Source organism: Podospora bellae-mahoneyi, assembly GCF_035222275.1.
Source record: "Podospora bellae-mahoneyi strain CBS 112042 chromosome 1 map unlocalized CBS112042p_1, whole genome shotgun sequence".
NCBI classification, from domain to species: Eukaryota; Fungi; Ascomycota; class Sordariomycetes; order Sordariales; family Podosporaceae; genus Podospora; species Podospora bellae-mahoneyi.
The window spans coordinates 1,527,672-1,540,561 of record NW_026946359.1 but is presented as its reverse complement, the minus strand read 5'-3'; the positions used below and the strand labels follow the sequence as shown (position 1 = coordinate 1,540,561).

The following is a 12,890-nucleotide window of genomic DNA, read 5'->3' as shown; positions in this document are numbered from 1 at the left end:
CCAATCTAGATTTGCTTGAGCCAGCGGCTGCCAGTCATCTACTCCTCCGTCTTCGGGCTTTCTCACAGACAAAAGTGTAAATACATGGCGTTGATCATCAAGTATCCTATGAAGCCTTGAAGTTAATCTCTTGGCCCGCAACACATGTCGGTATACTGAAAACTGAAATGTCACAAGAATTGCTTGTACACGGGATTTTGGAACGAGGAACTGAAATCTGGAAATCCTACCGCTATCACGAAGCAACATTCGAAGCGGAACCATGTTTTCAAAGAGAACTGCATCAAGTACCCTACACTTTTCAACCCCTCTGAAGGGTACCTAAAAACGATACAGGATAAAATACATGGTAATGATGTTGAAACATCTGATGAGCGCCTGGAATGGGTCTCCCCGAGGGGCCATCCCCGCCTTTCACCCTACCATAAGACACCCCTTCACAGATGTTAAGAAAAGTGAAGAAAAATTAACAGTAAGAAAATAATAAAAGAATAATACATAAAAAGAATGAACCCAAGAAAATAGATAATACGTGAAAGAATAGAACCAAAAAGAAAGAAAAGACATGAACAATACAAACGCGCAGGGCACGATGTCGTCCCAGTGCATCATCCTACACCACCGACAACAACACCCAACAACAAGAGCAGCAACAACAACAACAAGACCATCATCATCACCAAGACACGACACCATGCGTCCCAGTCATCATTACCCCCCACAATTCCAGCACCCCTACCATGGAAAAACGCGCAAAAATAAGGGACGCGTCTGCTTCACCAGCATATTTGCGACGGCCTCGAAAGACGAGTACGCCACAAAAAAAATATCATCAGGTAGCACTGTACCCCAATACCGGGTCGCCGAGGTGGACGCCACCAACACACAGGACACATAGGCCACTTCTTCTTCCTCCACATTTCAACACTGCCGGCGCGCCCCGTGGCAGCTAGGCACCCGGGGCCTTCAGCGGGTAGTAGCCCTGCGCGGGGGCTACCGGTGGGTGCCTGGCACGCCCGGGTGAGAGCCCTGGGAGACGGGCCCTCTGACAGGTGCGGCAAGGTATGGGCGCATCCCACGTTGACCCCCCGATGTGGTGAAGATTGTGGGTACAGGTTGCTCAAAGTTGAATCATCGACAGGACAGATGTAGGTGGGACCGATAGTATCCCACTACGGCTAAATTGTGTTGCTACTAGGAGCTCTCAATCGCTGTCTCGTGCTAGTGGCTGGTCGAAGAGGATGGAAGTAGTCTGGGTGAGCCAGTTGCTGGCGATCTGGTCTTGATCAAATTCTGGATTCGAGCTCCGGTGGGTTGGTCTCCCGATTATGGGTTGTGCTTGGATCCAAACTGAATAGAGGGCCTGGTGTCAATCAATTGCTTTAGCATTGCTGACGTTGCTACAGTGAGCATTTGGTAAATGTTCCAACGAAAGGACTAGAACTCCGAGGAGTAGAACAAGCACCTCATCGTACGCAGAGGTGACAGGTCAAATACACACCTTGGGGGCCCTGTTGTCCATCTGCACCGTGTTTGGCGTAAAGATCTGATGCGTGGGTAGACGGCCGGTAGTTGAGTTTAGACGTTGAATAAAGGGCCCGGGTTATAAACATGGCGGCGGCAAAAAGAAATCAGAGCTGTGACTAGAAATCTGGCGTGGACTTTTAGGAAGGGTGAATAGTGGACAGGAAACGGAGCTGGAGAAGGGAAAGCAACAAAAAGGGCCTCTGCGTTTGGTCTTTTGATCCAGCGGCTCTAGGCACGTTGGGAAGGCTCCCACCAGTCTCCAAGCCGGAGCATGGCGAGGAGTATCCTCCGTGTACCCGCAGGTCCCGAATGCCACCCCTTGTCTATCCACTTCCACCCACCTATCAGAGCCAGAAAACCTACTGTCCATGCCCTGAGGAGATAGGTGGTCTGTCATCGTGAAGGCCCGTAGGAAGCCTTGGAAGGCCAGGCAGACAAGAACAAGAAAATTGGTGCCATTGCCCTGTGTCTACTTTACATGCGTTGCTTCCCTTTTCCTTCAAAGCTCTGCACTGTTCCCTGGCAAGCCCCCATCCCGATGCGGTCTCCCTTTCAGGTCCTCCCCCTCCCTTGTGATAAATTCTTTCTGGGCAGTCAAGAAAGAGTACCCCTACCTATCCAAATTGCTCAGGTCATTCTTGAACCCAGTAACGAGCATATAGCCAAACTCGGCCGCCTCCACACTCCTCTCAGCCATCTCCTTCTTCCCCAGCCCACTGTACGCCTCCGCCAACCTCCTCAAGGCAACCACCACATGAATCGTCATCAACGAATGCCACTCCTCCGAAAAGAACATCTGCCTTGGCTCCCACACCTTGTCCTGGCTCTCCGCCCCCTGCGGCATCTCAAACCCAAAGTTCCTCAGCACCTTCACCGCATTTCTAATCGTCTTGGAGTAGTTCTTCTTCCCCCTATACGCCCCAACCAACCAATTGCTCCCGTAAATTAACGTCAGTCTCGGCAATCGCCCGTAAATCTCCGGCTCGTGCGCCTCCTCCAACTGCTTCATCAGCTTATCCACCGATCGAATCGTCGCGTCCGGAATAATCGTCTTTGCCCTCGGCGTCTTCTTGTTCAAGATCTTCTCCACCTGCGCGAGCAAATCCTTCCTCTTCTCTCGACTAGCCTCCGACGATTGCTTGAGCTCGGCAACGCACAAGGTGCACGAGCACTCGAAACCCCATCCGTCTTTGTACACCCCGTTACGGACATCAGGGAGGGATTTGACGGGGACATACTGGTGGAAGATTTCCTCGCCTGCCTTGATGTGTCGAGTCGCACGGGAGATCAGCATGTCACCGAGGAACGATCGGAGGGTGTTGGGGACGCAGGCGTGGTTGAGGTTGCTGGCGTGGACCCAGAGACCTTTTGCTTGGCGACCTTCTTGGGCGGTTGGCCTGGTGTCTTCGAGTGTTGACATGGGCACGGAGAAGCAGTTCTTGTTGCGGAGGCCTTCGATGACGAAGACGTCTAGGACTGGAACACCATCTACGAGGGTGCCTTCGAGCGGGTTTCGCTCGTAGGTCATCTCGCCGGGGTAGAGCTGGAGTACTGACTTGCACAGTGATGGGTTGTCTAGCAGTTGACGGACGGTCAAAGCATACAGCGCAGCCGACGCCCTCATCGGCTCGTACTGGTTGGGCATCAGGGTGGCCTTTTCTGCAAAGACAAGATCCCCGGGTGCGAGATCCTTGGTGGCGAACAATCCTCTTCCGTGGAGCGGGCTTGCCTTTACCTCTGTGTTGCGGGTGAAAGACCCCAAGTCCAGGTGAACGTCCTTTGGGCTGAGGGACTTGTAGATGGCTTCAAAGTCGTAGTCGCCAGTCTCCTCTTCGTGCAGCCTGGCGAGACACCGCTCGTACTCCTTCTTGATAGCTGGGTTGGTTGGGTTGAGCTCGAGAGCCTTGGAAAGATATTCCTTCGATTCCGAGTAGTTGCAAAGCCCATAGCATGCTCTCCCAGCAGTGTAGTATGCTTTCCAGTCCGTGCTGGTACCCGTTCGAGAGGCGAGAGCATCCTCCTTCGCGGAATCATAGCGGCCGAGAATTAGACTTGTCCCGGCGCGCTTGGTGTAGATTGATGGCTTGAATCCTTCATCCTCGGCACAATCCAAAGCTTCGGTGTAGCTGTTCCTCTCGTCAGCTTTCCCTTCTGCTTCTTGTCGATCCCAGAAAAACACCTACCAGAACACCGCCGTTGGGAAGTCCTTCTCCAAAAACGCCGTATCGCCCGCCTTCTTCCAGTCCTCCGCCGTCTTGAGCAATGGTCCCAATCTCAATGGCTCAGGAATGATGGGGTCGGTGAACCTAATCAGCGTCACATCTGATGGGTGGTCGACACAGATCATGTAATCCTCGCTCCCATCCGCATTCTTCCCGTTGATGGTGTAGTAAGGCTCCTTCACACCAATGATGCACCCTTCTGGTACACCAGAAAGGATAGACGAGTCATTTTGGTTGTAGATGGAGATCTTGTCCACATTACCGAACTCATCCTCGACTATGCTCACTGCTCCCGCCCCAAGGAATGGTGGGCTGATGACTTTGAGAATGAGGCCTGAACCCCGGTGGTGTGAGTTGACCTCGAGTTGTGATAGAGGGATCTATGGCAAGTGTCAGAGTCTTGAATGAAACGAAAAGGAGTGAGCAGTACAATATCAACTTCGCGAATCGACTTTGTCGAAGCAGGATAGGCAAACGCCAAGTTGGGCTGCTTGACGGGTCTCGGCGCGTTCTCGGGCGAGTTGGCCTGTTTCTGGACGTGGACGGCGTGCGTCTTGAGGAGATCCTCTTTCGTTGGCTTGACTCTCGGTGTTCTCGTGGTGGTGTCTGGTTTGGTGACCACGCCGTCGAGCCCAGGGCTGGCGGTGGCGGGTGGTGAGGGAAGTACAACTGCCATTTTGTCGTTGGTCTTTTTCTTTCTCGGCTGTGGGGGGTATCACTCAAAACAGTCACAACACAAAGTTAATAAGGTCAAGGCCGAAGAAGATGGACAATGTTGTGATCTTCGAGTTTACTTTCGTCAGATGGATACAGGTTCAACTGTATTATCTATGATTTTTGTTTTTGGCATGAGATGGACAGTTGAAAGAAATAGGTGGCATTCTCGGAGCAACGACAGCCGTGATTGCCCCTATGGGAATGACACTCGGTTGCCAAGAAGGTCTTGGGGGATTGTAGCCGCCTTTCCGAACGTGATATAAGGTCATGCGTTGAGTGGGTGCGTTGTTAGCGGACAATGCGGGGTATGCGGAGATTCAGGGGCCGGGGTATCCTGCGGCGGGCGTGGGTAGACGAAGATTGGAGAAGACGGGGCCGCCAAGGAGTTGCCTGTTTGGGAAATTTTGGTGTAAGTGCCTGTGAACTACATCGACAGTGCGAGTTTGGGCAAATGACACGACACAGAGGGGAGGATGGAACGCAGTAAAAAGTCTTCCATGTGGGTGGCCAGCTGGTTTGGTGATCTCAAACATCTGTGCTATGATCTGACTGCAATTTAGCCCCCCCAAAAAAGTCCCGATATCGTCGCTCATCCTCCTCTGCTCCGTACACCGTCTCTCTCGCCCCGGAATTCAGCACTTGTCAGCGTTGAGGATGACGTTGAAATTCCCAGGGTAGAACGCCTGACCCGCACTCTGCCATGCGCCATCATCTGAGTCAACACACTTCCCCTTATTGCCCCAGAAGCTCCCAAAGGCCCCGTTCATGTATTCGGCCCCCGCGGAGATGTTGATCCATCTCACGGTCTTTGAAAAGTCGTTCTAGAACATGATGCATACGGTGGTAAGTAACTGGCAGGATAAGGTATACAAGAGCAGACCTGTCAAAGGTACAGACTCACATCATTGCACCACCAGATGGCGGAGTCGTAACTGCAGCTGACTCTGCCACAGTTGCCAGGGCCAGGGCCGTTGGTAGGCATAGGGTAAATGGGAAGTTGCCAGAGGTAGTCGATTCCTCTCGCAATGGCCGACCATGAGCAACCCTTCCATCTGCCCCAGCAGTTGAAACTCTCGGGGATGATGTTGCGGTCGGAGTCATCATAGACAAAGTGACGCTGACTGGGCAGCTTGAATAAAGACTCGTTCCAACCGGGGTATAAAGTTTCCATGTGGGCAACGGCATGCTCAATGGTACCGATGATGGGCACAGTCTCGCTGGTGGCGTTGCCAGGGTAGATGGGCAGGTCGAACTGGATGTCGACGACTCCGTAGCCGGGGATAGGGGCCTGCGAGGCCTGGGCAATCTGGGTCAGGGCGGCCAGGGCGGCAGCGATGGTCAGAATGGTCTTGGAAAGCATGGTGACGATTTTGATCGGAATAAGAAAGCGCGTCTGGTCGTTGTATCGCCGCCGGTCGGTGTTGACGATTGTGTGGGCGGTTGTGTTGGTTGTTTAAAGCAAACTGGGGAATTGGAGTAGATGTGCACTGGTGACCTCTTTTATACCTGATAGAAAGGTAGTTGCCGTTCGGTGGTTCTTTCCGTCGAGAAACTTACCCTGAGACCTGGCTTTGTCAACATCCCCACCTTTCTTCTTCAAGGTACCAGGGGTGCACTCTTCAATGCCGCTTCTTGTATGCTCCTTCCTCAACACAATCCCGTCAATTCAGGGACATTCATTCGTCGATAGCTTTTACCGGTGCCCGAGATTGACTTCAGACGAAGAGCTGCCTGTTGTACGATGTGGGTAATAGCTGAGTGCTCCTTCCTGCCTTTGCCGCTCCCCACCTGTATTGGTCTTCGATTCTGGCAACAGTCGGCCAGGATGTAGATGCTGAGGCCGCCCATCTGGCTGCTCTTGCCCGCTCCTTTTTTGATGGAGCGGCTGTCACGTTGGGCTCCCGAGTTCATCTGAAGATAAAGAGCTCTCGGCTCTTTAGAAAGACCCAGAAGGCAACTGTGGAAAAAGGGTAGTGGAGGCACAAGGTGGACTCCAATCAACCAGCTTCGGATCCGGAAGCCGAACCTGCCTGTTGGGGTTTCGTCTTCCGCTGTTACCAGCCAGACAAACAGAGGCAGGAGTCTGTCCTCAGGTAGGTGGTCTTGAATCAGGAACCAAGTGTTGCTTCTTTAACCAAATGTCGGCCAATAGACGCGAGCCTGGCAGCGACTCCCACCCCAGACTTTGCCAACTTGCGAGGGTTGATTTGAGAATATTTGGATGAAAATACGGTCTACTCGGTCCCTCATCACGTCCGGGACACTCCAGCAATGTGAAGTCGCGCGCACCATGGCTGACGATTAAATCGTCGATCTTTTGATATTTTCATCGGGTAACTCAGATAACGCTGGGTGGCCAATCCTGGAGAAGTGTAGTTTTCTCACAAGGTGAAGCGCGCTTTCCCCCCGGATCCAGGCATACCACGCCAGAAGAGGTCCCCGATTTGACGTTCCAATCGTACCATCCACGTCTCCAGTTCCCTTAGGATCTGCCCCTGATTTCAAGAGCAGTTTGAGCCCGTCGAAATCCAGATTTGAGGCTGCTATTTGTATTGGTTCCACTGTGTATCCTGGTGCCATCGACTTTGCTCCGAGTTGCAGAAGAAACTGCAATACGTTGCATGCATCGCAAGGTTCATTCTGTTGATTTTGTGGTGCGTAAACAGGATTATGGTCATGTCTGCCAATGTATAACACCATGATAACGGATGGGTCAAAACTCCCGAGGCACCTTTCAAGGCAATTCCTTAGCCCGATGTGCGCTACCGGTCGAAGTGAGGGATATGTGCATAGTACTGCAAGATAGAGCCCTTAAAGCGGAACGGTATTAGTCATGGTACGTTGAACTCGTCAAAGATCCAGTCCTCGAACCATGACCGGTGGAATATGTCAGCAATGGAGCTGATCTCTATTTCACAGGTTAACAAATCGTCGGCTGTACCAAGGTCGAGTGTGATGACTTCCGTTTCCGTATATTTAAACACGGGGTGCGCTTGGATCCTGTGGGTCAAATTTTTGGCTTGGGGTTTAACGGGTGGGATTGCCAAACGGTATTCCAGAATTGCTCAAAGGTTGCAATGTTGTAAAGGTTATCGATATAGTTAGTTCTGCCAGAAGTGAGATAGCCTTCATGACTGGCGCAAAACGGTCTTCTGATGGATTAAACAGCCTCATTGCGAGCTCAAAAGATTCTGGGCACATGAGAGGCCGGTGTAGAAAGCGCATATGAAGAGCGAACTCGATGATACAGAACCAGTCAAAGCTGCTGTGGACCTCTGCCAAGATCTCATGCTGCTTCTTGTGGCGTCACTCCTGCATCTGATATCCAGCTAGGTCACCCTCTCGTAGCCGCAATATCTTGGAAAATACTATCCGTGAGAGTTCGCCGCGAATGTGATGCCTTTCAAGAGCATACCGGCAGGCGTGTGTTCCGAGCCGTTTTGAAATTTTGGGAAAGTCCAAAAAGCTCAAACACGATGTAATGTGCGAACGAGTCTGTCAGCAGTCTGACCGGTGGTCTTTTTCCTGGAGAAGATTCCCCAAACTTCGTGTGCTCTCCTCCATTGGTATCGTAATAAGGCATCCGCAGAACTTACGAAGAAGTTTATCATCAACAGCATAAGCAAGACTGTCATTGAGCCCATTTAGTCCCAGAGACTCCTGTATGACACAAAGCAGTACTGAGCACGGAATATTGCTTTGCTCTTGAATTCCTGTAAACGTATGCTGCAGTTGATGCCTGCGGATCCACATGAAGGTGTAGCGAACAGTATCTTGGGCCTCTTCAGGGATCTGGCGGAGGATGCGCTCATATGTTTCATCGAGAGTACGGGATAAATTCGCCAGCGCTGTGGTGACAACATTGATATCAGGCTTCAAGCTTTGCAAAGCATCCACTTGACATACGACCCATCGGAACCTAGGGGACGGAAAGGTCAGTAAATATGCCCCCGACCAGAGCATAGACGCATCTTCATACATTCCCTTCGCCTTGCTACACAAAACAGTGTGAACCTTTGACTGAATTGAGGACGGCTATTGCTGAAGTTTTGGGTGTTGCGCAAGTTGAGACTGAACGTATATTTGGATATCTTCATTCACTAAACCGGTCGACATAGATAGGAAGGTTGAGAATGATGACATCACAGTCTCAATGTCGATGTATTCGCGACTTGTTACCAGAAGCTGTATGTTGTCGAGTCTTTGATCCGTCGACAGGTCGCGCACAACCTTCAAGAGGTTACCCCGAGGCATGCTTTCGTCCACTGCATCTAGCAGCACGTACACCCTATCAAAACTCTGGACAGTTTCTTCCAAAGCCTGCAACAAATTATGAGGAGGTGGGCGTTCTACCTTCTTCCACAGTGCAATGACTGATTGAGGCAAGCTCTCAAGCTGCCAGCAAAGCTTGGTTAAAATCTAGATCAGAAACGGGTATCGCCTTGTCCTGTTCGTGGCCGAAATAGCAATAATAATACGTGCATGCGTATTGTTGGTCTCATTGATCCGGGCTCTCAGTAAGACCTCTGACTGTTTTGATCAAGCGGGACGCAAAGATTGTTTTGTCAGCTCCTGGGATTCCATGGATCCCAAGGCAAGGTGAATCTCCCTCCATCCACGCTTTCCACTCGGAAGATCTGAAGACCCACTCGCCGGTGCCAGGTTCATACAGTTTCACAAGCTTGTCATGGATCGATGGAGGGTCTGTGGACCAGGATAAGAAGTGGCGGTATATCTCCCTGACCTAGAGGTCTTGCGCGAGATGACAAATCTGTATCTGCAAAACACCAACGCCTGATCAACCTACCGGTCAGATTTGCAGAAATATCATCAACCTTCTTTCTGATGACTTTCACATCTTGTCTGGGTGTGCTGTCAGTAACACTCGAAATGGACGCATAGCAATATTGTGCCCTTGTGCTGTTTAATTTCATCAAGCAACTTGGTCGCCTTCCCCTCCTTGAAGGGCCACGCCAAAGACGACAGGACAGTCTTGGCCTTCGAAGACTTTGCACCGGTTGCTGTTGGATCAGAGCTTTGGTAGGGAGGTAGAAGCCGCTCCAAATCCATCATCGCCTTCTGGCAGCTCTCAATGGGCCCATCTGAGGTTGCCAGTGTTTCAAAGACACTAAATTCATCGCTGAAATCGATGAGAAACTTCAGGATTTCCAACACAGAACGAAGAGTTAATATTTCGACATACGCTTTGCACGCTCGTATGACTTTGTCGGCGATCTGGATGATGGCAATGATGCTTGCAGCACCGCTGACTGGATCCATTTTACTTCATTCAGAAAAGGCTTGGGTAGAAAAGAGTCGGATAGACAGCCAAAAGGAACCCCGATGCTGATCTCGGCCCGGTTGGCTTAACGGGAACTCGTGGAGGACGGACGGTTGCCTTCCAGTCTTGAGCAAGGCCTGCGCAAGAGGCGCGCCACGTATCATAGGCCTCCTGCATCGGACAAAAGTACTGGGGAACAATGTTGGTAATGCTCTGCAAGGTAGGTAGACAATGTTATACTGTGACCCGCCCCCGTTCATCCACATCATGCAGCACTACCTCTACGCTTGGCAGGCCGCCTCATGATAACAGACCGCATCACACCCTCGGGTACGGGCCCAGCAAGTGCTACAGCGTTGTTCTCCCCCCAGTACCGACCCTCTTCTTTGGTGACGCCCCATGTTTCCTTGACCTTCATGTCCAACACGTCCACATCCTCGAACCCAAACTTCCGGTAAACGGCATATCCAACAGGAGAAGACTCGAGCCTGGTGGGAAGCCTAAGGCTGTCGGCAAGATCGGTTCCCCACTTCACAAGAGCCGATCCGGCGCCCAGTCGCTGTCGGTCCGGGCTGCAAGCAAGGATACCGAGGACTGCGGGGTAAGTATTCAGCAACTCAACTTCAAAGACACGGTTCGACAGGATTGAGTGAAGCCTTACACAAAGCTGCTTCGCCCTTCGCGTGGTCCCTCTGCTTCCTGTTCAACTCTCCAATAAAAGCATTGATCACGGAAAGATCAGCGCCCTCGCCAAAGTTCTCGACAGTGGGCACATAGTCCTCCGACTTCCACTGTTCTTCCGTCCGAGGGTTTCGGTGAAGAACCCACTTGGAGAAAGCAATCACTTCACCAGGCCCATCAGGGCCCTCGGGAAAGTATTCAGCAACGTTCAAGATAGTCTCTCCATTCTTCGCTAGCTCTTCATCTGATTGGGGTCTGGGAAAAACCCGCTCCCCGAACCTTTTCCGCGAGGCTTCTGTGGCACCACCCGGGTGCATGAGCTGGTTCATAACGTCATCGTCAAAGGCTTCGTAGTGAATTCGGACAATGGCATCAGTATCGGCCAGTTCGGCTTTGCGGACTCTGATGAAGGGTTTGGTGGAAGCCATCTTGGTGAATCGGGGCGCGTTGCAGTGTTGGTGGATGTGGGTAGAGATGCTCGTTCCACGACCGAAGTCGAGGGCCCAAGGCTATAAAGCTATCCCCGACTGGGGGTCGCTGCGACACCATTGCTCGAGTGCGAGCATTCTGCGGCTCCCAACGCGACAACCTTCTCCACTCGCACGCGGCGTGAGTCACGGCTAAAACTCGGAGTGGAGTGTGTAAGAGCTCCGGCCAGCTGGATCAGGTTGACCGGGTCCCGATCACACGCTCCGGGTTCTCCGGCCGATCTCGACGACATCCGTTCGGTGTGTATATCCAGGTGCCGGATACGTAAGCATCGTGGCTTTCGGATCGATCAATACCAGCTAAGCCAATCGCGGCAAAAGGCTCAGTAGACACATGTAAACTTGAACAGCCTGATCTGACCACATGTGCTCAGACAGGAAGGTGGGCTTCCGATTGCCGGTTCGGATTTGGTTGTCCTGGCGTTTTGGGTCGCCGTGGCCACCACAAAGCTGTCCATGTAGCGATGATTCTTCGAATCAGGAAAGGTGCTGAAGTACCAGTTATTGGATATTTCCACCTTGTAAGTACTTCTCCAGGTTCGGCTGGTGATGGTCTGGCCTCACGTCGTGGGCAGGAAACAGAGACTGCAACGGTACAATAAGGTCTTTAAAAGCAACAGAATCGCCCTTGCTCATCATCAAAGCCCATTTTAAACATGCTCAAGGACTATTTAAATATCTTTGAAGGCCTGTTCATGGTCTCGAACAGCAGCAGTCTCCATTCTTTGTCCACAATGCCGCTCTGAAGGTTGACCGAGACAAGACGCGCCTAGCCCATGTCGGGAGGACGGGAACAAGCGCGACCAGGGGCAAGAGGGAGGGTCCGGCAGTGGATGGGATCCAATCAACACCCGCGTTTTATCAGCAGATGCCCCACTAGAGCTTCTGGAAAGCTCGGGCTCGCAACCTCGATGGCTAGACTTTGGGTTCCATCGTACGACTGCATATTGCTTGTCATCTCCTCCAAAATGGCGAGCCCAAGAGTAACTCTGTTTCTCTCTATTCCGTTCATGATTATTGGCTTTCTGCTGAGCCGCTCACCGTCCATGATGACCTCTGTTTCCCCCTCCAAACCTTGGGCTGATGGGCCCATGAAGCTCATCACTACGCCCCAGTTCCAGACAAAGAAGACTGATATCTTCACATCGGGAGCCACCCATATGGCTTTGCTCCACAACTCCATCCTCCGCGGCTACAATTCCATCTACCACCAGGCTCCACTGCTGCTCGACCAGGACAAGGCCGACTTCATTGGCTATGCCCTCGCTTGGTATCGCTTCGTGAAGTCACACCACGATGACGAAGAGGCATCTCTCTTCACCAAGGTGGAGGAGCTGCTTCAGGACAAGACGGTGTTTGAGGAGACTCATCATGAGCACGGTATTGCTCCTGTAGTCAACTGTCGCTCTTCTCCCACTCAACTAACCAATCTGTCTACAGAATCTTTCCTTGCCGGCCTAGCTGAGTTTGAGAAGTACCTCTCCGGCCTCCAATCTCCCACCGACTTCTCTGCCGACGAGCTTTTGCAAATCATGAGCACGTTCCAAGAGCCTTTCGAGAAACATTTCCACAGCGAGATATCCACCATTGCCAAGTTCTCCGAGCACCCCAATGCGCCGAAGGAGGGCACCCCCGAGAACACTGCCGCCGCGGCTACATTCAAGGCGTGGGGCAAGAGCACTGTTACCAAGGCCGGCATGACGGATGTCGTGCCCTTCTTCCTCCTCAACTTGGACCGTACGGTCGAGGATGGGATGTGGGCCCACTGGCCTCCCATGCCGGCACCGATCAAATGGGGCTTGATCAACATCGCGGGGGCTTTCCACTCGGGTTGGTGGAAGTTTGCGTCTTGTGATGCGAATGGTCAACCGCAAGAGCTGTGGGCTTATCGTGCTGCGGCCATCAAGGCACAAAAGGAGGAGCAGGCCAGGGCTTAGGAGGTGTATCTCGGTAAGTACATGACATATGTAATGA

At 52.0% G+C, this 12,890-nt stretch overlaps 5 protein-coding genes across 5 annotated transcripts; 1 reads left to right on the top strand and 4 right to left on the bottom strand.

Annotated features, from left to right (window-relative positions):
* Nucleotides 1–265: 265 nt before the first annotated feature.
* QC761_105000 (uncharacterized protein) lies at nt 266–4,425 on the bottom strand (the record flags this gene model as incomplete). The annotated part of the gene is made up of 5 exons (XM_062873755.1): nt 266–868; nt 1,153–1,363; nt 1,502–3,653; nt 3,711–4,129; nt 4,180–4,425. The coding sequence occupies 3 exons, from the start codon at nt 4,423–4,425 to the stop codon at nt 2,138–2,140; spliced, it is 2,181 nt and encodes a 726-aa protein (XP_062736825.1). The 3' UTR covers nt 266–868; nt 1,153–1,363; nt 1,502–2,137.
* Nucleotides 4,426–5,098: 673 nt separating this feature from the next.
* QC761_104990 (uncharacterized protein) lies at nt 5,099–6,913 on the bottom strand (the record flags this gene model as incomplete). The annotated part of the gene is made up of 3 exons (XM_062873754.1): nt 6,024–6,913; nt 5,368–5,972; nt 5,099–5,287 (listed from the first exon to the last, which is right to left on the bottom strand). The coding sequence occupies exons 2-3, from the start codon at nt 5,824–5,826 to the stop codon at nt 5,099–5,101; spliced, it is 648 nt and encodes a 215-aa protein (XP_062736824.1). The 5' UTR covers nt 5,827–5,972; nt 6,024–6,913.
* Nucleotides 6,914–9,341: 2,428 nt separating this feature from the next.
* Nucleotides 9,342–9,746, bottom strand: QC761_0005110 (uncharacterized protein; the record flags this gene model as incomplete). Its single annotated transcript, XM_062871813.1, has 2 exons — nt 9,342–9,606; nt 9,670–9,746. 2 exons carry the CDS (start codon nt 9,744–9,746, stop codon nt 9,342–9,344), a joined length of 342 nt encoding a protein of 113 aa, XP_062736823.1.
* A 266-nt stretch (nt 9,747–10,012) lies between these two features.
* Nucleotides 10,013–11,549, bottom strand: QC761_104960 (uncharacterized protein; the record flags this gene model as incomplete). The annotated part of the gene is made up of 2 exons (XM_062873753.1): nt 10,409–11,549; nt 10,013–10,341 (listed from the first exon to the last, which is right to left on the bottom strand). Exons 1-2 carry the CDS (start codon nt 10,854–10,856, stop codon nt 10,013–10,015), a joined length of 777 nt encoding a protein of 258 aa, XP_062736822.1. The 5' UTR covers nt 10,857–11,549.
* Nucleotides 11,550–11,801: 252 nt separating this feature from the next.
* QC761_104950 (uncharacterized protein) lies at nt 11,802–12,853 on the top strand (the record flags this gene model as incomplete). Its single annotated transcript, XM_062873752.1, has 2 exons — nt 11,802–12,296; nt 12,357–12,853. The coding sequence occupies exons 1-2, from the start codon at nt 11,828–11,830 to the stop codon at nt 12,851–12,853; spliced, it is 966 nt and encodes a 321-aa protein (XP_062736821.1). The 5' UTR covers nt 11,802–11,827.
* Between the last annotated feature and the right edge of the window lie 37 nt (nt 12,854–12,890).